The 23167-nt window shown below is 42.9% G+C and overlaps 2 protein-coding genes across 26 annotated transcripts in view; one reads left to right on the forward strand and one right to left on the reverse strand.

The window, feature by feature from the left end:
• The window catches only part of PRR14L (proline rich 14 like), a 63054-nt gene extending 45455 nt beyond the window's left edge, over positions 1-17599 (reverse strand). Inside the window, exons 1-2 of one of the 9 annotated variants that reach the window (XM_014834256.3) lie at positions 17408-17599; positions 9696-10220 (exon numbers count right to left, since the gene is read on the reverse strand). In XM_014834256.3, coding sequence (XP_014689742.3) covers positions 9696-10169 — 474 coding nt within the window. In that variant the 5' untranslated portion in view covers positions 10170-10220; positions 17408-17599. Of the gene's footprint in view, positions 1-9695; positions 10221-17034 lie in introns of all 9 variants that reach the window. The other 8 variants (XM_044775534.2, XM_044775537.2, XM_014834280.3 and 5 more) reach the window with 8 other exon arrangements.
• A 3790-nt stretch (positions 17600-21389) lies between these two features.
• Positions 21390-23167, forward strand: part of DEPDC5 (DEP domain containing 5, GATOR1 subcomplex subunit) — a 117205-nt gene continuing 115427 nt past the window's right edge. For 10 of the 17 annotated variants that reach the window (XM_044775527.2, XM_044775530.2, XM_044775532.2 and 7 more), the window contains exons 1-2: positions 21390-21613; positions 22304-22427. In XM_044775527.2, the coding sequence (XP_044631462.1) occupies positions 22370-22427 (58 nt within the window). In that variant the 5' untranslated portion in view covers positions 21390-21613; positions 22304-22369. The remainder of the gene's footprint in view (positions 21614-22303; positions 22428-23167) is intronic. The other 7 variants (XR_011505446.1, XM_044775528.2, XM_070516450.1 and 4 more) reach the window with 2 other exon arrangements.

The following is a 23167-nucleotide window of genomic DNA, read 5'->3' on the forward strand; positions in this document are numbered from 1 at the left end:
CAAGGCGACTGCTTCAGACATTTCCCCTTCTGCTTGGTTAGCCATGATTCCTAACAGGAAAGGAGAAAAGCAGAAGCTAGGAGTGATTCCACTCTCCCTCTGCCTCGCTGACATCTCTAAAAGGTTCTCAGTTAAGAAAAACAAGTTTCCTCTCACAGAGGGCTGGAGACCCTACAAGATTTGAGGTCTCAAATATGATCAGGAATTGACTGGGTTGAACAGAGACAGAATATGAAGCTGAGGTCAGATGTGAGGGACACCTCCCACAACCACTGCCACCACAGTGATGGGTGATCTCTAGATCAGGTGGGAGCTCTACCAGTCTGGGGCCCCAAGTGCACATGAGAGGAACAGACAGCCCACCTGTAAGCAATGGATATGTAGTATGATAATCCTGTGTGTGACTCCCCTACTCCTTCATGGTCACCCAATCATATAAGCAAGATGTGCAGAAATTCATCAGATAATTTTCTTTTCCTACAATATTTTATCAGCTAAATGTTCTAACATTCAGGATTCCTAAAGGTAGAATCCTAAACATTTCCATCACCTAGATGTTGTTAAATCTCAACATCTGATCATTAACGTACTAATATTTCTTACAAAATCTGTTTTGTATGAATCAACTTTCAAGTTAAAAGTTCACATGGATCCCTCTTTCGACGCAAGTGAGCTCACTGCTATAGTTTATAGCATTCTATAAACTATATAAATAGGAAAAGCCACATAATAGTGCAACTTGTTTTTCAAATTGACAGCAAACAAATTCTCTGCCTTGTACATCCAACACGTCATCCTCCTGCCTACTGCTTGGAATCAAAATCAACTTTTGATACTTCTTCAAGGTTGTGGCAGATTTTAGGGGGTCTTGAAAACCATTCTTAGTGTTCATTTGTAATCTTATTTCTCATTAAAAGTTGGTTGTATATCCCAGAAAAGAGGCAATTCTCTAATTCATTCCTATGAGACTAGTCCAGAGCAGGAAAAAAACACAAACATCTTAAGGAGGGAAATGAATAGATCCAGCTCTTCAACTTTTATAAGCAGGGTAGCTGGAAGCTCCTCAGGGCCTGATGTATCTCTGAGCCACAAGCCCCGCTTGTAACCAGATCCCTCTGAGTTCCTCTAAACCTGAGCTTCCTGAGCAGGAGGCAGAGGCAGATGGCTAAGCAAGGGCAGTGATGGCCCCCCATCTTGAGATGGGACTGCCTATACACTGAAGTCTGCAATTATGGGGCCACGATATGGAGCAAATGAGGTACTTCCTACTTCCTGACATTTGTGGAAACAGCCATCATTACATTCATAGGGAAGAACACTCTGAAAAGAAACAAAACTTTTGTAGCTCTAGATCTACAAAAGAGCAGCTGTAAAACAGTGAAACTTTAAATCATCGTTGCAAAGCTTAAAATGGAACTTTCCTCCACCTCTCTCTCTCAATTCAGAGAAACAGCTGGTGACTAAATAAGGAGCTGATCACATTAGCTGTGGGGCATTTAATAACATTCCCCCCACAATGAATTATCTAAGAGAACTGCTACAATAATTAGGAGGAAGTTCTACCTTAAATCTCAGCAATACACCACGTGTGCTTTGGGCACTTCTCTCTCACACACTGTTAATGACATGAGATGAGAACCACGGGCAAACCATCACTGTGGGGACAACAGTGCCCTGGCAAACACAGAACAGCTTATGGCCACCGATTTTATTACTGAAAGTGTGACGTTCATATTTTTTCACCTTTAAATCACTGAAAATGAATTCTTTCCAGCAAGATTTTCTTTTAAACAAACAGCAAGCTCCTTCACATTACTGCAAATTCCCTTAGGATCACAGACTCTTAGGGTGAGAAGTAAGTTGAATGGACACAGTGCAAGCCTTTCATTTAAGTAAAGTCATAAAAATTGCACGAGATTGGGTCTTTTATGAACATGCCATTAAAAAACAAGTTTCTCCAACACCATAACATACTTCAAATGATCAATAGCCACTGTGCCTCCTTATTTGATGTCCCTTGTCCAGATGATACCTTAAAAGATCTGTTAAAAAAATGTATACTGAGCCTTCATATGTTACAGCTAACAGACAATTCAGAACTTTTTCTGTGTCTGTGTTTAGTATGAATAGAGTATTGCATCGTGGAACCAAAGCTTTTACAACACATTCAACCCAGGTAGATCTACCACTATGAGAAAAAATAAAATAAATAAAAATAAAAATAAAAACTTAAACACCCTACAGCTTATATCAAGCACCAAGAAAAGCAAATAAACAAAAACCAAGCACAGTATAGTTTTCAACATTAAATCATCTGTTTGGAATGTCACATACCCATCTCTTTCTTTATATCTTATTCTTAAGACCAGTCTTTTCCTCATCCTGGCTGGTAACCTTTGCATGCACCACAGTTTTGATCTCTCTCCTACAAGCGTGGAGTTCAGAACTGAATGCATTCTTTCACCATTCAGTCGGCTCTGCAGCTGTCCCTGCCTCTGCGCCTGTTCTGATACTTTCCCCTCCTTCTTTTTCGCCTTTCTTCTCCCCTCCCCAATAACAGTGTCCCCGATCAAAGCACAAAATTAGTTAAAACAAGTTTGTATACCTTTCTGACACAATCCTAAGGCAAGAAAGAACTATTTTTTGCTGTTTTTTTCATGACTGAAATATTTCATGATTGGAATATTTAACTTTTTAAGTGGATCTTTAAAAAAGTGTTAAGTGCAGTCACAAAAGGACAAAGACTCTACGATTCCACTTATATGAGGTACCTAGAGCAGTCAAATTCAGATAGAAAAGAGAATAGTGGGTGCCAGGGGCCGAGGGGAGGGGGTAACAGGGAGATACTGTTTAATGGATATGGAGTTTCGGTTGGGAAGATGAAAAGAGTTCTGGAGACAGATGGTGGTGATGGTTACACAACAATGTGAGTGTACTTAATTCCACTGAACTGTACACTTACAAATCATTAAAATGGTAAATTTTATGTTATATGTATTTTTAAATAATTTAAAAAGGTAAAAAAAATGTTAAGACTAACATTTTAAAACAAATTGCTTCATAAAACATGTATTTTGTTGTTTTTCTTTTAACAACAACAAACCTATAATGACTTCAAGAGAAATGAAATGAATATTTAACAAAACCAGTTTAGGTGTCATCAGCGTCCAAGATATAGAAAAGTGTAAACCTCTAATTCTAAATATTGGTGTAGTTCTTCTCCACGAACTGGGAAATTCATCAAGCAGATCTAACTTAGCTAAATTCATTCAACTCATGCAACACATGCCTGGAAACCCTAGGTGGCCATCTTTCACAATTACAGCAAGTTCTTCTAAGTGGAGCTGTGCTCCACTGAAGCCTTTTCTGCCTTGACATTTTCGTCCAGGAAACAGAGAAGGGTGGGTAAGTAGTCATCTTTGAGTACTCTTCCCCAAACCTGAGCCAGTGCCTGATTGTGGGCCTCTTGCTGGTTTGAGATGAGGAACAGCTGAAGGAAAAGAACTTGGTAGAATGCTGCTAAAGGCAAACCAAAGACTACTACAAAAGTCACAGAATCTCAGGATGGAAAAAAACACCTCTGAGGTTGCTTGTTCAAACTGGAACACTCTTGGCTATATTCCTGACATACAGTCACCCAACCTCTTCATAAACACAACTTCCCTGAGCAACCTAATCCATTTCTACTCTGGTCTAGCTGTTAAAAAATACCTCTCATATTAAATTCTGTCTCCCTCTAGCAAGAAGAGCTTCTCTTTTACTATTATTATATTTTCAAATTTTAAATGTTTTATATTTAAATATGTACAAGAAACCTTGCAAATATTGTTTAAAAAATTTCCTGTATGGTCTTCATCCAGCTTTCCCTAATGTTAACATCTGAAATAAACACAGCACAATTATTAATATCAATATAATACTATTAACTAATCTACAGCTCTCATTCAAATCTTGTTAATGGCTCCACAACGTCCTTTTTCGGGACCAGGATCCAATCCATGATGCATTTAGTCACCATATCTCCTTAGTCTCTTTTAAACTGAGATAGTTCTCTAGGTATTCATCTTTCATGACTTTGACACTTTTGGAAAGAAAGTCCCTCAATTTGGATTTGTCTGATATTTCCTCATGACCAGATTCTGGTTAGGCATTTTGGGGGCAGGAATCCCACAGGAGCATGCCGGTTCTTCTCGGTGCATCCTCTCAGGAGGCTCATTGTGTTGGGGTGTCTCATTCCTGGGCAGGTGAACTTCCATTACTTGGTTCGGGGGCGGGGGGAGGGGGTCTGCCAAATTTCTCCACTGTGAAGTTATTTTCTTCTTTGTAATTACTAAGTATCTTGTGGGGAGATATCTTGAGACTATGTAAATATTTATTTCTCATTGAAACTTTTAGCCACTAGTTTTAACATCCATTGATGATTCTTGCTGGAGATGATTACTACTGTGATGGCTGCCAGATGATGATTTTTTTATTTCTATCATTCCTTCTATATTTATTATTTGGAATTCTTTAAGAGCTTTCTTTTTCCAAGTTATTTATTCAATTATTTTATATCAGCATGGGCTCATATTTGTTTAGTTCTACGGGTTATAATTCATTACTATCATTATTTATTTTAAGCTCAAATCATCCCAGTTTTGGCCACTGGGACTCCCTTCAAGTTGGCTCCTGTGTCCTTTTGATACGTCCCCATAATTTTCTGAGCAATTCACCACAAACTGTCCAGGCTTATCTTGTATTTTTCCCTGTGCCAGCCCTAGAACAGCATTTCTCCAAAGAGTCTGGTTCCTTTAACTGGAAGATGTTATGTAGAAACCAAGAGCTGGGTGCTAGGTGTGCTCATTGCTATGAGGCATCACTGCTTCTAGGCCCTGTCTCCTACACCCACACAGACGAATAATAAAACCACGCTAAGGGTGGGGGAACGGAGAAGAAAAGTAACTCAAGTAACTGTGGAAAACGTTATTTTGACTATATACTTTAAGACTAAATCCAACAAAGAATAACACAGTTTAGTAAATGTTTATGTATCTATCTGTATATATTAAAAACCCTAAATTCATACTGCTAACTCCAATTCCAATTCCACACCACACGGTTCCTCCTAGTAACACCCCTCCCCTCATCTATTTGGAATTTGTCAGTGAGAAACGAGGCTCTCATTATCCACAATAATATTGATCAATTCACTCAATCCTAGAATACACATAAAGTAGTTTAGCGATTGCTAAGCCACACCCCTGTGAAAAACAAATTTACTAAAATGTTACATATGCTCAGAGAAGTGTCACTTCCTCCTGTCCCTTCTATCCCATTTCCATTTCTTTCCACCCTGCCCCCACCAGCTCCCTAGAGGAAACCAAACATTTTCTGGTTTATCTTTCCTGTGTGTACACGTGTGTATGCTTTATACAAATAAGCAATTACTTGTATACTTGCTTATTTCCTCCTCTTTCTTTTATTTATTATTATTTTTTTACCCTCCCCAAAGCTGGAGTTCACAGTTGTATATTCTAGTTGTAAGTCCTTCTCATTCTTCTGTGTGAGCTGCCACCACAGTATGGTTACCAAGAGACAAGTGGTGGTGTTCCTCACCCAGCAACCAAACGCAGGCCACCAAAGCGGAGCGTGCCAAACTTTAACCACTAAGCCATCAGGGCTGGCTCACCTCTTCTTTCTTGAACCAAAAGGAGGATACTGTAGATAATTATTTGCACTTTGCTCTTCTCACTTAATAGTGTATCCTAGTTTGCAGACAAGTGTCAATGTAGCAGGCCTGACTGTGATCCTTGGAAAGGCCTGCTTGCAAGGGTGGCCTTGGCTGGCACCTGGCAACTTAGATTTCAGGAGTGTTTCTAACATTCCCTAATGCTAAGAGTGGCTCACTGCACCTAAACAACAATGTGGTTTATGCTGAACATCTGCTGTCCTTCTGGAAGTCTGGAATTTTGACGTGTCAGGCAGAGGGTGCTGATGTGACCAGTCCCCAGTAAAAAACCTCAGGCTCTAACAAGCTTCCATGGTAGACAACATTACACATGTGTTGTCACAATGTGTTCCTGGAGAAAGTTAAGTATGTGTCATTACACTGGGAGAGGACTCTTGGAAGCTAGCACCTGATTTCCTCTGGACTTTGTCCCATGCCTCTCTTCTGTTTGCTGACTGCTTTACATCCTTTCACTGTAACTAATCTGAGCTGTAAACATGACCATATGCCAAGTCCTGGGAATTCTAGTGAATCACCAAATCTGGAGGTGGTCTTGGGGACCCCTGACACACATGGAAATCACTCCCCATCAGTAAGCGGAGACCTTCATTCTTTATTATGGCTGCATAATGCTCCATGTGTGGATGTTTATATACCATAGCTTATTCAACCTCTCTCCTGTATGTAGATATTTAGGTTGTTTCCAATATTTTGCAATAATAAATAATGCTTCCAAGAATAACCTTGCATATATGTATTTTTATATGCAAGGCTGTTGGAGGTGTATCTTCAGGGTAGATACCTAGAAATGAGAGTGCTGGGTCAACAGGTCAGGTCACAAGTAGTTTTGTCAGGTATAGCCAAATTCCTCTTCTGAAAAGTTGTATCACTGTGCATTCCCACCAGCAATGCGTGAGAATATCTTTTTCTTCAGTCTTCCTGACTAGATATGTTGTCACAATTTTTCATTTTCACCAATCTGACAGGTAAAAAGTGGTATCACGAGTTGTTTAAATTTGCATCTCTAATTATGAATGAGGTTGCTCATCTCTTCTTGTGTTTAAGCACAATACACACACAATATACACAGAGTGAATTATCTATTCAAGTCTTTCCTCCATTTTTCTATTGGGTTTTTCATTCAACTTACGAGTTCTTTATATATCTCTAGATATACGCTTTTTATCTGATATATGTTGCAAATATGTTCTCTTAATTTGCCAGTTGTCTTTTGACTGTGTTTGTAATGTTTTGTCAATCTAGCAAGAGTTCTTATCTTGAGGTCCAAGGATGTCTGGGCTCTGCAAACCTTCTGAAATGGTATGTCTGCTTTTCTGAGACCTCCTGCATTCATTCCGATTTCCAAAGGGCCCTGTGACCTGAGAACGATTTCAGGCCACCACTGCCCTGTGTCTCCCACCAAGTCTAACTGTGTGCAAGAGAACCATTCTGCTTGACAGCCCTCCAAATCCTGGAAGGCTTCCCTTACCTCTCTTTCATAGGAAGATACCCCCAGCAAACAGGCTGCAATGGTGTTTTTTTCAGGTTTTGTCCTTAGTGTGAACTCTTACCCATGCATACATTCCTGGTTTTCTATACTCCTCCCACATATGACACCAGGCTTAGTGTGGGGAAGAGGGAGGAGACAGGATCCACTTTGGTCAGGAACCCCAACACTGACACATTCCTTGCTTCCCTCTGCACCCTATCGCCCCAGCATCTTGAGCTCATGTCAGTGCTGAGGGGAGAAGGGCCTGCGAGTGTGATATTCTGGCTGTAGGCTAACAACACACAACAGAGCATGGCCACCACCTCTCGGTCCAGGGAACACATTTCTGTACATGTATATTAAGAGCAAACTGGCTTTCCTCGGCGGCCACACCACAAATCAGTTCTAACTGATGAACCAAAACCTGCAGGTCTTCTGTTTCTCCAAAAATACTTCAACCTTTTTTCACTTGTGGAGATCACCTTTTGGAACCAAGTACAAAATCTTACATTTTTATATACTAAATTTCATTTTGCTTTACACAATTCAAAGTAGTATTTACCTCTAGCAGAGTTGGAAGGAAGGAAGGGGATGGTTTAAAAAAGGAGAAGGGAGGGGGCCAGCCCCGTGGCCGAGTGGTTAAGTTCGTGCACTCCGCTTGGCAGCCCAGGGTTTCGCTGGTTCGGATCCTGGGCACGGACATGGCACTGCTCATCAAGCCATGCCGAGGCAGCATCCCACATGCCAGAACCACAAGGACCCACAGCTAAAAATATATATACAACTATGTACCGGGGGGGAGAAAAAGGAAAAGTAAAATCTTAAAAAAATTAAAAAAGAAAAGAAAAGGAGAAGAGAGACGGTAATCTTCTAGTTCTTAGGTTGGATGGTATGAGTGTGTGTGTATACGTACACAAGTATGAGTGTTATGTTGTGTCCATTATTATACTTCATATATATACATCACATACTTTAATTTTATATCAAATATTACATTAAGAAACTTTTCAGGGGCCAGGCTGGTGGCATGGCAGTTAAGCGTGCCCGTTCTGATTTGGCGGCCTGGGGTTCGCCGGTTCGGATCCTGGGTGCGGACATGGCACCACTTGACTAAGCCATGCTGTGGTGGGCATCCCACATATAAAGTAGAGGAAGAAGGGCACGGATGTTAGCTCAGGGCAGCCTTCCTCAAAAAAAAAAAAAGAAAAAGAAAAAGAAAGAAACTTTTCATCTTGTTAGACTCAGCCCACCATATCAAGAAGTAAGAAACTTTCAGTCCTGAGTCTGTTACTTCACTTATTTAACCATATTTTTAAAGATAAATCATCATAACATAAAACTGGATATCATGCTACTTAGTTACTATTACATAATCATTTACCCATTCCTAATTATGGTCAATATATGCAGCCTACCAACAACAATCAATTACCCTGTAACCTGTGTAAAGAAATGATGTATTTATCAGGTAGGGAATGGAGCCCAGTCCAAGAAACCCAGAGAATATGAAGTTATTAGTGGGTCTAGAGCAGGGATTGGCAAACTACAGCCTGTAGGTCAGCCATATACTTATAAATATGGGAATACAGCCACACTGATTGGTTTATGCATTGTCTAGCCAGCTTTTATGCTACAGTGGTACAGCTGAGTGGTTTCAACAGAGACCATATGGCCTGCAAAGCCTAAAATATTCACTATGCAGCCCTTTACAAAAAGTCTGCTGACCCCTGGTGTAAGGCACCATTCAAGATGCCCAGTCCACTTAGGTATATTCCTTTAGGGATTTGGGTCCATCAGGCTATCACAGCTCATTAACCATTAGTCTCCCCTAAATAACCCATCTTACTCAGAGAGAGATCTGATTTCCCATGTCCTACCAAGTAACGATTCCACTTTTCATTGTGTATTAACTAAAAAATGGGCTTTCTGATTTATACTCCAGCCTCTCATGAAATGAGTTAGCAGAAGTCTATCCTTTGGAGATCATCACCTCCGATGTACTAAAAAATAAAGATTAAGTTTCTGGACCTGCAAAGCCAAGGACCAGCTTCTAAAATACGGAGATCCCTCTAGAGTATCCACATTATGAAGCCCTACCTGGGTCAAAAGCCTCCTTCAAAGATATCTCTGTGACATCTCACTCCACCCTAATCATGACACTACCAAAACTTAAGGAATGAGTAAACATCATTTCTTAACATCAGATGCAGAAATACCATATGACTATCACAAAGAGACTCAACATTCCATATACAGTAGCTGCTTCAGAGAAGTGACACTTTCATTAGATAAGCACTTCCTCTCTTCAAGTGTCTGATATGACACAAATGTTTAAAAGATTATCAAAAAAAAGTTAACATCAAAATCAACATTTTGGAAATGTTTTAAGAAGAAATCATAAGGTACCTGCCAGCATCTGTATTTTATCATGTGAAGTGTTACCTGGAAAGCTGTCATTCACACTTGACTCATCTGAATCAAGATCTCATTTCTTACCTGACTTGGGCTGATCTTTTCTTCAGCAGCTGTGGAATGTTGGCATGGGTCTTCCTTTGCTCCCTCACAGGGGTTTCTTACAATTTCCGCCTGGTCCCCTCGATCTCTGAAGACCTTTAGCTCCATGCTTTTGTTTTTTTCTTCCCTATCCAAGATCCCAGAAGCCATAGAACCTGCTGCCGTGGAGTCCACCAGCCCACACCGCCCAGGCGCACCCCCATGATCCAAGGTCTCAGAGGCTTCTTCACAACAACTTTCCGCAGGAGTCCTCTGCAGCTCCAAGGGCACTGCCCTACTCTGACTTATAAGAGAGCTTGAGGCTCCGGGTTTTACATCTGGAATCACACTTGGCTCAGGGTCAGCATGAAGCTCTTTGGAGACACTTACTGGGAGTTCCGAGTATAATTCCTGTACCACGGCAGACATGGAGGAATCAAGTGGAACTGGCTGAGTCTCTACTCCGGATGACAGCATTAGGGCAGATGCAGATTATGGAGTCAAGTCTTTTACATCAAACGGTTCACCCTGACACAAATCAAAGGAAGGGATAAAAGTTTAAAACCTTGTAGGGTGGAAGAAGGGTCTCAGCTCAAACTGGCTAAACTAAGCACAAAAATTCTACCTCAAATGCCGGCGTTATCTGGCACCAAAAAATCCTTTAGGCTGTGAACTTGTGAAAAAAGAAATACTTTAATAGTCATCTGTCTAACCTCAAATCAAATACTGCTTTATGAGCAATTCTCAACTTAAATCTGGAGAACGAGCAAATGAAGATGAAAGATTTGGCTAAGCATCCAATGATAGACCTGACATGAATTAGAAGAAAAAGACCGTTTTCTATTTGTTTTCATGGCATTATTGCTATATCCTCACTGCCTAGAATAGGTGCTGGACACACAGTAGGTACTCAGTAAATATTTGTTGAATGAATAGGTACTGAGGGACTGTGAAGAATCTGATACACTGACTTTTCCTCAGGAAGAATTCTCTATGAAAGAAGATACAGAGAAAACAGAATTCCACCTCTTTACTGTTTACCAAACACTTGAGCTGTATCTACACTACTAAATTAGCTCTTAGCAGAATCCTTCCTGATTTTTATTTGGCATCTTGAGATTTTCTAAGCGCCTTCACAGACACTACTCATTTGATTCTCACAACAACCCTGTGAGCTAAGTACGGCAGCTGTCATCTCCCCATTATAGATCTTACCACCACACCTGAAGAGGTTAGAAGAGATCTGCCTAAAATATTACATGGTCAACTGAGAGGAAGGAGGGGGGATACCCAGGGGGATTCCAAAGTGTTGGTAACATTTTACTTCTTGTATTGGGTAGTGGAAACATGAGCTATTTGCTAAAATATGTATATGTAAGTAGTTCATAACACTATATTATTAAAGTAGTCAGGAGCTGGCCCCGTGGCCAAGTGGTTAAGTCCGTGCGCTCCACTTCAGGGGCCCAGGGTTTCACGGGTCGGATCCTGGGCGTGAACATGGCATTGCTCATCAGGCCATGCTGAGGCGGCATCCCACATAGCACAACCAGAGGCACTCACAACTAGAATATACAACTATGTACTGGGGGTGTTTGGGGAGAAGAAGGAAAAAAAAACAAGATTGGCAACAGTTGTTAGATCAGGTGCCAATCTTTAAAAAAAAAGTGACAATAATATCTTAAAAATAAAATAAAAATAAAGTAGTCAAAAACACACATACATGCAGCTAGGGAATGGTACACTCAGAACTAGGGTTTCCTAGCTAGTAACTTTTCCATTTTACTCTACCAAATGTGTGCAGTCTCCACAACAAAATCCACTTTGCCCTGATCAGGGTGGAAATTGGTTAACAAAATAAGATACTACACGCTTCCAATCTTGACGCTTTCCCTGATCCTAACAAGAGAAGAGAGAAGATGTGAAATATCTGGTAACTTGGAGTTCATAACAAGGATATATCTGAGGTATGGATGGCAAATCCCTTTGGCCAAAATGCTCACAGGAAAGGATATTTTGGGTGGTTTACTCACGTTCCTATGCTTTCATCCACTGGGTGTCCTTAATGTTTTGAAGGAGCCCTGCCCAAAGGTATAAGGATATAACATTACACTACTAATTTAAATACTAGAAATTACAGGACATCAGATTGCTGGTCTATAAAGTTTAGGTAACACAGGAGGGTTGATGAAGAAACTTGAAATAAAAAATGAAGCAAGGAGAGAAAAACTATTGTTACAGGAGTACGGCAAGAATCAAGTGAGACCCATCAACAGCACTGAGAGGAAATGCATCCTTCTTGAAGATACAATCTTCCCCTTTCTCTGACTCTTGGATATTTCTAGGGGCACTTTAGATTTTAGGCCATTTAGTCTGTGCATGTGTGTCTGTGTATGTGGAGGTTAACAGCTAAAGTGGAATTGCTATTTGACATCAAAAAAAGGTAGGAAGTCCTCAATTTTAATTAGGTTCAGTTTCCCTTTCCCAATAACAGACACAATCCAGCTTTTGGTTGTCACACCACATATAGACCAGAAGAATAAGTGCAGGAAAGGATACCATAAAAGAGCAGGTTAGTTGATGGATATCAGCTCCGTGGGTCACTCTGCCAGCTTGTGCTCAAGAGCTCCTTTCCCTGTGCCCACCACTGAGGTGTGGGTGTTCTCAAAAGTTTAATCTTTGACATGTCTTCATTGTCAGGTTTCACTTTTTTGATGACCTCATCTTTTCTTGCAGCCTTTCTGCTACGAGGATCACGCAAAACTGTCCCTTTAAGCATAGGTGACCACATGACCTAGCAATTCCACTGCTAGGTATATATGAAAAAAATACTATTCCACATAAAAACTAGTACACCAATGTTCATAGTAGCACTATTCACAACAGCCAAAAAGTAAAAACAATACAAATGTCCCACAACTATGAAAGGATAAACCAAATGTGGTATATCCATATGATGGAATATTATTTGGCCATAAAAAGGAATGAGGTACTGATTTGTGATACAACATGGATGCACTTTGAAAACACTATAGTAAGCAAAAGAAGCCAGTCACAAAAGACCACATATTATAAGATCCCATTTATATGAAATGTCCAGAGCAGGCAAATCTACAGTCACAAGTGGATTAGTGGTTGCTTAGTGCAGGGAGGGGGGAGAACTAGGGAGTGGCTGCCAATGGACGGTTTCTTTTGGGACCAATAAAAATGTTCTAAAATTGATTGTAGGGATGGTTGCACAACTCTGTGACTATGTGAAAAACCACTGAATTGTACAACTTAATTGGTGAATTGTATGGTATGTGAATTATATCTTAATAAGGCTGATTAAAAAAAAAAAAAAAAGAAACCTGTTCCTAAGCCCAACCTATTCTCAAGTTCCTAACCTATGTTTCCACTCACAAGGACGGCACCCCCCAAACGTAACATGTCTAAAATAGAGCCCACTCAACCCAATGAATAATTGAGTCTTACTACATGCAAACAGTTGCGAGAAACAAGGACGAATAAGATGCCCTCAGTAAACTTACAAGCTTATTTTTGATTCTGTTGCCTCTCTCCCTCTCTCTCTCTCAGTAATGGCACCTCCCACTATCCTAGAGCTCAGACTTGAATCCTCAGATATAACCATATCAGACCTTCCACTTGCCGTTCAGTTAGCACTTGTAGCCTAAGGACTCACCTCCCACAGTGTCTCTAATAAATCCCACAACTTTCCATCCCCATAGGTCTAATTCAAGATTTTGTTCCAAACACAGGATCATGCACAAATACAGATTTACTAAACAGATCTTTATCATGAAGGGGTAATATTGATAATCACACAAAACAGCTCAAAATATTCCTCAGGGAAAATAGTACCATTACCTTTCCTTCTCTATGCTTCCATCCACACAGTAAACTGGAATTGGCCAATACAGAATTTTAAAGCTTTGGTCATCAAAAGATAACTTCCAATTTACAAAAGACAAACACCACAATGCTATCATCTCTTGATACTCTTGTTTGGTAGAGACATAATTCTAAGAATTTCAGCCTGTAAAACAACTAGGCACATTGACTATCAAACCAAAACAGACACTCTCTCCTTTTTCTCCCAGCCCAATCTTGGGTCCTCAAGTTTCTGAGCAGTATCTACAGTTGAATTACCAAGAACAGCTGAGTGCCTTGGCTGGAACCATCAGAGATGAAGTAATATTTAGATGCAAGCCTAAAGTAGCAGATTAAAATGACTCTCAGCTCACTTGCTTGCATCACCAAACTCTTATTTTAGCCATCTATCAAAATATTGGTAATGCCACAAGACTGCAGAAATAGAATGAAATATTAACAAGACATTCAAGTTCTTTAAAACTAAATTTCTGAATACAATGGAGCAATTAAAAATGACAGTGTAGAAATATACCTCTACATAGAAAGCCGCCTGGGACAGTTTATCAAACTAAATAAACATCAGAACTCTTTTGTTTTGGTAAAATATGTTTGCAAGTAGGAAAAATGTTTGAAATAACATAAGCCAAATATTAAGTGTTAGCCTGGGTGATAGGATCACGAATGACCTATTTGTTATGTCGCACTTTTTTTTTTTTTACAATAAGTATATATTCCTTACATTAAAAACATTTTTAAAACATTATTTCCCAAGATCCAAATACGTAGCAATGAAGAATAACTGGTAAGTGCAATATCCCTTTATTTTATCAGTATCTTTCCAAAAGCCAGCTCTCTGTCTCAATAATAAAAGTTTTTACATTAAAGTGTTAAATAAACTTGAACTAAGAGAAAAGAGTCAGTAACACAAGCTTATAAAATGAAGACAGGATTTACAGCTTAATCCTTACTAATGATTTATAACCAACCTATTGGGTTAGGACACCAAGTAATTATGTAGTTTGAAGCATAAGCAAAAATAAACCATAGATTCACAAACAACTCTTGCCAGCTGCTACAGGCTTGCCATCTTTACCATAACACAAATAAGAATTAGACGGTTTAGGGAACGGATTTATTCCAGAAAAAATAAGCCTGATATTTATAGGGAGTATGCAATAAAGTTATTCCAATAAAAGAAGAAATTCTTTTGAATTGAGAACAATCATCTCAAGATGTTTCTGTTTCAACGTGGAAGCAGTCCTGGGAAGCAGGCTAGGTGCTGCTCTCCAAGTCAGGAGACCAGGGTCCCTATCCTGGTAGCTGCATGGCCTTGAGCGTGTCATTTCACTTTCCTGGGCTTGTTTTTCACATGTAAAATAAACAAGTTAAACAAAATAATCTCAAAAGGTCCTGCCATCCATAAAAACTCCCTGACTCTAAATGATAACTTTTCTATTTCTCTTTGTTTCAGGAAAGTACACCTATAGACACCAACAATGGTGGCACAGAGCTCAGACTAATCCCCACTGCAAGTATTCAAGGGCTAATTTAAGAACACTTTCCATACAAAAAGGGGGAGAGCTTTTCTTCAGTGAGTCTTCAGGCAATCTGGCAGTGTTAATTCTTACCCCACCAAATAACAAAAGCAAGGGAAAAAAATCAACAAAAATCAAACTACCAGTGAAAGATTAACATTGCAGCTCTCAATCTCTTTAGCACACATTTTATAAGACTAAAAACCTGACAAAGTGGCAACTTTTACTTTAGTTGTTCAGATACTCCACAAAACAAAAGTTCTGGGGGTACAAAGTTCACAGCAATAGGCAAAAAATAGAAAAAAAAAAATCAAACAAAGAAAACAGCAGAACAGAAAACCATGTGCCTCAATAATCCCGAGTCTGGAGGTCTCCCCTCCTTTTAATTCCAATGCAAAGGGCCTGCTCTTAAAGAACTGGGGCTGCCACACTTGTGTCAAGGGACAATACTCACAATAATGATCAGGCCCCTCAGAGGTTCCCAATACTCCTTTCACCTTGAGAAAGGGCCTTTCTTTTCCAAAGATTCGGACACTGTAGCCAATCCCTGCGTGAAAGAATTCGGAGAAGGGGCCTCTTCTTGAGGGACAGAGAAAGAAGAATCTTAACAAGATCTCTAGACAAACTGAAAGTGCGGCAAGGAAGTCCATATACTAAACAGGGCCCAGCTCTTCAACATGGAGTGCACAGGAAATCTCAAAAGCATCAAGCCCTGTTTCCCTTTCCCTCTTTATGAGCCTGTAGAAAAAGGATCTATCTCCACATGAGGAGTGAAACAGAGAAAATGCTCCCGATTTCTACTGACAAAGACTAGCTGCATCAAAGATTTTTATTTCTTTTTCAAAGGAAGAGAAGAAAAGAAACCGTCTGTGCCACTTTAAATATATGGCAGGAAAGAGTCCTGCTCTCAAAGGTATAGAGCCTTATTTTTCATAGGAGAAGAGTTGGAATCTCCCTTTTTAGGGGAGAGGGGTGTGCAGGCAGAAGGAAGCATTTTCGTCACTACAGCCAAGTAGGGGGAGTGGGAGAAAACCCAGTCAAGAAGAAGTGATAGTTTCTCTGGACAAAAGAAAGGCTGGCTTCTGGTATCAGGTCTCTCTCCCTCTTGGAGTACAGACCTGTTTCCAAAAACAAAGTCTTTTTTCCTGATTATTCTAGTTGAGGCCCACTCTGTTAATTTGGGGAGTATAGTAGGATCTAAAAGGAATAGAAGTGCCTCTTTCTCCACCCCAGGGGAAAAGTCTCCTTTCTCGTGAGAAAGGATGGGCTGAACCCTTGTGATGGGGGGAGGGGAAGGGGGATGGGAGGAGACATGCATGGAAAAATGTTTCTCTGTGGAAGATACTAGTTTCCTTTTTAAAAAAAACAAATTAAGTAGCAGTAACAGTTTCCCAAAAGGTTACTACGTACTAAGCACTTACGCAAATTCTCCTTTAGCCCTTACAACAATTCTACGAAAAGAGTACCCAAATTAGAGATGTGCTAACTGAGACTGAGAAAGGTTAAGCAATCAGTCAAGGTCACAAAGATCCGAAGTGGGAGACCCAGGCTTGCCACTACCACATTCCAAACGCCATGCTCTTAATTGTGCAAAGGAAAGGAGCTCTCTGTACACTGAGAGACTTGAGCGAAGAAGAGGAGCGACGCTTCCTCCGTGGACATGACTGGGGAGGGGGAAAGGCTGACTTCCAAGATTATAAAGTAAATTCAGGGTCTTCCTCTCTATCTCGGGGTAAAGGTGAAAAATAAAAGAGGAGAGGTTAAGTCTCTTTTTCACAGGGAAGGAAGATCCCCTCTGCCACTTTTAGGCAAGTTGAGTCTCGCTCTCCACCTTGGGGGGGGCGGGGGGAAGGTGCTGACCAAATCGGGGGAAAGGTCTTGTTTGGGGGTTATCTTTTATCCCTCCTTAAAATAAGTTAAGAATCGCCCTCTCGTACCGCGGGAGCGAGCCTCCCTCTGCTGACAAATGCACGGGAGCTGCGGAAGAGCGTACGCCCACGACAAGGGGCGTCGTCCTCCCGGGGGAGAGAAGTTGGGGGTCCCCCGGCGTATCGAGGTTGAACAGGAGTATCTCTTCCCCGTCGGAGCCATGACTCGGAGAAGCCGTTTCCCCCTCGCGACGCGGGGCCTGGTCTCCTCCCTCTCCCCGGGTCGTTCCGTCGCCCGCAGCGCAGCCTCGGTTCCCTTCGGTGCCCCGAGAGGGCTGGGGGCCCGGGTTCCCTTCAGCCTGCACCGCCCGGCGGAGGGCCCCCTCAGGGTGGAGTGCGGTGGGCGGCTACGCCCGAAGCCTTCCCGCCCCCGGCCTCTTACCCTGAGGCCTGCTCCGCGGCCCGCGCTCGCCCCTCCAGCCCAGCCTCTGCAGCCGCAGCCCCGTCGCCGCCAGGTCTACCTGAGCCTACCGAGCCGAAAGAGCCCGGGGGCGCTCCGGCCGTCGCCGCCTCTTCGTCTCTATGGTTCCCCCCTCCCGCACTTCCTCATCCGGGGCCCAAGCCAGCCATGCGGGCTGGCCCAAGTCCCGCCCCCGCACAGCGCGCGCGCACTCCTAGGGGCGGTGCTTCCCCAGTGGGACGTCCCGCCCTCGGTTAGCCCTTGCGGCCCTCTACCCCGCCCCTGCGGCCCGGTCTCTTAAAGGGGTACGTACCTTCTGACCCTGCCCTGACGAGCCACAGGGCCCAGTGTGTCTCCACTGCTACCACCCTGGTCCAGTCCATCATTTTCCTGGCCTGGACGCCTGCAACTCTGGGGGCCTCCTGGCTTTCACTCTGGCAACCCAAGACATCTTTTTATAACTGGAATCAGTGTTTCAGGTCTTGTAGCTCCCCTGCTCCTTCTAATCACGCTGACCACAAATCTGCCTCTTGATGCTCCCTTACAGCATCTTGTTTTAAATTCTTCATAGCTTTAACTCTAGCTGAGATTGCTTTGTTTTATGTCGTTATTGACTCCTTTATCGTCTGTCCCTTCCCACCTTTGTCCGTTTTGTTCATCATTCTATGCTCAGCACCCAGCACAGTGTCCCACACAAGTAGACTAAGTCAACAGACATTTGAAGGAAGGAAAAGAATGTTTATTCAAGAGGGAATTGAGGACGTCCCGAGAATAGAATCAATTTGCCCCAAATCACACAGCTTTGTGTTAAACAAAGAAATCTGTTTCTTCTTGAACCTTATCAACCTGGCTGACTAGTGAGCTAGAGGCTTGGAAGTTTGTGGGACATTTTAATTTTCTCTTCTCTGATCAAGATATCTTTGAGCCAGTCAGTGTGTGGACCATTTTGGCTGAGACAGAGCTTTTCTCAGCTTTAGTCAGGGCAGGAGATATACAAACTCAAGTGCCAACGCTATTGTCCACAGCCTGCATGAGTCCATATATCGTCCATGTACATGCACAGTTCATATATTAGCTAGCAGATGCTGTTGGGATGAATTAATCAGAAATTCACTTTAAAACATTTCTACATTCACAGTATCCACATCCTCAAGTACTTTCTCAGGCAACTACATGCTTATAGAAGGGCATCAGAGAAACCCAATATTATTAATAGGTTTATTCTCTTGCCTCAGGCTCTAATATGATTCCACACAGCAGCATCATTGATCTTGTCTTCACTTAAAAACGTGGATTTTTGGTCTTAATTTTGACTTAAAAAATATTGCAGGGCTGGCCCGGTGGCACAGCGGTTAAGTGCCTACGTTCCGCTTTGGTGGCCCGGGGTTCGCCAGTTCGGATCCCGGGTGCGGACATGGCACTGCTCAGAAGGTCATGCTGTGGTAGGCATCCCACATATAAAGTGGAGGAAGATGGGCATGGATGTTAGCTCAGGGCCAGCCTTCCTCAGCAAAAAGAGGAGGATTGGCAGCAGATGTTAGCTCAGGGCTAATCTTCCTGCAAAAAAAATTGCATTAAACATTCTTTTTTTTTTAAGATTTTATTTTTTCCTTTTTCTCTCCAAAGCCCCCCGGTACATAGTTGCGGGTCCTTTTTTTTTTTTTTTTTTTTGAGGAAGATTGCCCTGAGCTAACATCTGCTGCCAATCCTCCTCTTTTTGCTGAGGAAGGCTGGCCCTGAGCTAACATCCATGCCCATCTTCCTCCACTTTATATGTGGGATGCCTACCACAGCATGACCTTCTGAGCAGTGCCATGTCCGCACCGGGGATCCGAACCTGTGAACCCTGGGCTGCAGAAGCAGAACGTGTGCAGTTAACTGCTGTGCCACCAGCTGGTCCCATATTAAATATTCTTTATTTTGCTCACTGAGTTTTTTGGGACCCTTAACATTTTGTTCCCTAAAGCCAGTGTCTCACTAGCCTTCCCCACCTCATCCTAGTCCCAGCCCTACTCCTAGCTCTGTATTAAGCACAAAGGGGTCCAAAAGAAACATCATATATATCATTCAATCCCCTAAAAGTCAAGGAGAGCCAATTTCATGATGAATTCCATGCTCTTGGTTAGTTAATAATACCCTACCTTTGTATAGCACTTTAAATTATTTTAATTTCAAAGACCTAGTGTAACATGTCCTTGACCTCATTTGGCCCTCAAACAACTTGGGAAGGAGGAAGGACATGTTCTTTTTATTCCCATCTGACAGAGGAGAAATTTGAGAAAAGAGGAGTATCTTGTGCAAAGCCACAGAGCTAAAAACAGGCAATTGTGCAGGTGGTTGTAGCACAGTGACATAGAACCATGGCTGTTGGATCCCCACTCTGGGAGCTACCCACTCCAGCCTTCCCCAACCTTGACCAGCTTTAGACAATTTTTAAAAATCTCAAAATTTGCCAAGTTTTTGTCAAATTAAAAAGTGGCTGGCCCGGTGGTGTAGTGGTTAAGTTCATGTGCTCTGCTTTGGCGGTCCTGGGTTCATGGGTTTGGATCCTGGGTGTGGACCTACACACCGCTTGTCAAGCCATGCTGTGGTGGTGTCCCACATACAAAATAGAGGAAGATCAGCATAGATGTTAGCACAGCAACAATCTTCCTTAAGCAAAAGAGGAGGATTGGCAACAGATGTTAGCTCAGGGCTAATCTTCCTCAAACACACATACAAAATAATAAATAAATTTTAAAAAAGTGAAACATTCCCATTTCTAAGATATGACACCAATTATGGACATCTCTCAGGAGAAGAAATCAAATTCCCCTGAGGGTCAGGGAGAGAGAATCCCATTAGCTCCCTCTGGGATGGAAGGACTTCCCACTGACCACGGCTGCTAAGGATACAAAACAGCCCCAGGATCTGGGTGTGTCGCCTGAACCGGCAACATAAAAATGTCTCTGACATTTAACACTTTATCCCTGAAAATTTTTCTAACTGTTGCAATCCGCTTAATTATGTTTTTCTTTAATATAAAAAAAATAATTATTTAACTTCTGAATCCTAAAGTAAAAGCATGGATGCTTAAGGAAGCTCTTACTTATCTTGCCACAGGGGTCCCTCCGTCCACTCCCAAGTCTCCCTGTGGTATGCCATGCTTTTTTTCCCAACACTCAGAAATTTTCTGAAAACCACACGTCAATTACAGGGAGCTGGCAACTTGTCAGGCGCCCTTGCCCAGCTTCCGGCACAGCCCACACAGCTCTAAGATGCCCTGATAGATAGGGGCTTAGGCTGAGCCCTTGGGTGTGACATAAGGATGCTGGTTAAACGGTCAGCCTTCGGAACCAAGTTGGATTCAACCCGGTCAGGATCCAACCTCGCTTCCTGTTGAGGAGTTTCGTGTTTCCCTGTCTGTGAAATAAAATAGGATCTGCCACCTAATAGGGACGTGACAATTATACAGGGATGTCTGTGAAAGCTATGGTAGCTACTCTTATCAATAACCCGAGGCACAGAACGTCATTTGGGGTTTGGTAGGATTTGAAAAGTCTCCCAAAGTGGGTATTTCCCAGCAGAGGCCATCGCACTAAGTCGCACGTGCTCAGCCCTTTGCATTTTACAAACATTCACGCCGAAACATTATTTCTTGCCTCTTGGCAGCCCGCTGAGGCCAGGCGAGGGCCCATAACATTCCCTTTATAGATCCGGGGAGACTCGCCCGAGCCTGCCCCGCTAGGGGTACCACCAAATCGAAAACGAAGCTCTTGAGCTCGGATCTATTTCGGAACGTCTGAGAGCCAAACAACTTCCTTTCTACAGCCAGCAGTCACCCTCGCGCAAGCAGGAAACGCAGCCCACAGCCGGAACTAAAGGCCGCACGCGACGCCCCGCCTCCAGCACAAGCCCCGGATGGGGAAGTGGCGCGGACACCGAGATGAGGCGGAGGCCAGGCCAGAGCGGCCCGGGACGGGTGGGCGGGAAGGGGGCGGGGCCCCGGGGCGGAGCCACCCGAGCGGCGCGGGCTCTCAGGTGAGCGCTCTGTGGCCGGGGCGGGCAGGTCGCCGCCTCGAGATCTGGCACGAAAGCCGCACAGGCTGTGAGGGTGTTGGCGGGGTGTCGAGAGGAGGCGCGGGGGCCCCGGCGAGGGTCCGGCCCTTGGGGTCCGGCCTGAAGCGGGAAGGGGTTCTGGAGCTGAGGGTGAGTGGAGCTGCCCGCCCGGGCCCGAGTTTGGGAAGCATGAGGGAGGGGGCTCTGTTCCAGGATCGAGTCCGGGCCCCACCCCTAAGCCGCTGTGTGACCTTAGACAAGTCTCTGTCCCTCTCTGAGCCTCGGTGGCCTCAGCTTTGAAATGAGGGTCGGGGGAAGGAACCGCTGAGAGTTTGCCCTGATAGAGACTCAAAGAAGGAACCCCTGCCTTCCTGCTATTTATATTCTCCTTGCTCAGGACGTTGACCGCCAACGTGAATGGTAGGAGTTCCTCGCAGTCTCTGAGTGACCTTGGGCAAGTCCCTTGCTCTGGCTGTCGCTTTCCTCATCTACAAAATGAGTGCGCTAACCTCTTGTGTGATCTCTTTAGTATTTGAGTGTTACTGGTTTAAATAGAAGCAAGGTAATAAGTGTGCTATTCACTTCAAGTTTTCCCTTTAAGGGTGTAATAGAGACAATATCTTCTTGGAGGTTGGACTAGACTCTGGCCCGAATTCCCCTTAGTTCCCAGATTCTGGGGTTCTATTTGTTCTCCATCCCTCCTCGCAGTTGGAGGAGTGATTTCATCCAAGGCTTCGTGCCACCTCTCAGCTGAGCAAAGCTGGTATTTTCATTGACCTAAAATCGAAGAGCACTTGCAAGGGGAAGTCTGACGTTCCAGCCTTTTTGTTTGTGTTTTAGTGGCAGGGAGGCAAGATGACATCTCTCCCTCAAGCTTGGAACAGCTGAAGGAAACAACAGGACAAGATGAGAACAACCAAGGTCTACAAACTCGTCATCCACAAGAAGGGCTTTGGGGGCAGTGGTCAGTATTGATTGATCTTTGGCGGTTGTGTAAGTTGGCTGAGGCTCTGGTGTGTCCGGTGCCTAGAAAATTACACACTTACTCCTGTGACAATTGAGGCTAGACAGGCAACCTAAGTGAGTGAAGCAGCAAGTGTAATACAGTAATGCGGAGGGCAGTAGGACCGGAGAGCACAGGCCCCTTCTGAAAGCATTTGCATTCTGACTTTTAAGGAACATTGTGAATATTGCCAGTTTGCCACCCTTCATTTGTTTGTATTTTTTATTACATATTTACTGTATATGTTCTGGAAGATTCCAGTCTGCACTGGTTTGGCAGAAAAGAGAAACTGACATTCAGTGGGAGAGAAGGAGTAGCTGTGCAAAGACAGGTGTGATCAAAGCATGGACCTTTGCCTGGCTCGGAGGCATCGTGAGAAGGGGCAGGACACAGCTTGTTGTCCTGCACTAAACCAGAATCTGTTATCAGCTGTATATCTGACTTTCCCTGTGACCTGGGGCAAGCTCCTGGTTTACCTATTTACAAATTCAAGTGCTTCAGAATAGTTTCTCTTAACGCCTTGAGTCTGTAAACTTGCAGAATGCAAAGGCACTTAGTAATATGAATTTTTTTTTTGTAAAGGAATAATTTTCCCTTCTGTCCTAACAACCTTATTTGCTTCAGAAGTTGGAATTAACACGAGTGTTTTAAAAATTATATTTTAGTATGCATTTGCTCCTCTTTTATGTATGTATAAACCT

The sequence above is a fragment of the Equus asinus genome, chromosome 8 (assembly GCF_041296235.1).
Source record: "Equus asinus isolate D_3611 breed Donkey chromosome 8, EquAss-T2T_v2, whole genome shotgun sequence".
In the NCBI taxonomy this organism is placed as follows: domain Eukaryota; kingdom Metazoa; phylum Chordata; class Mammalia; order Perissodactyla; family Equidae; genus Equus; species Equus asinus.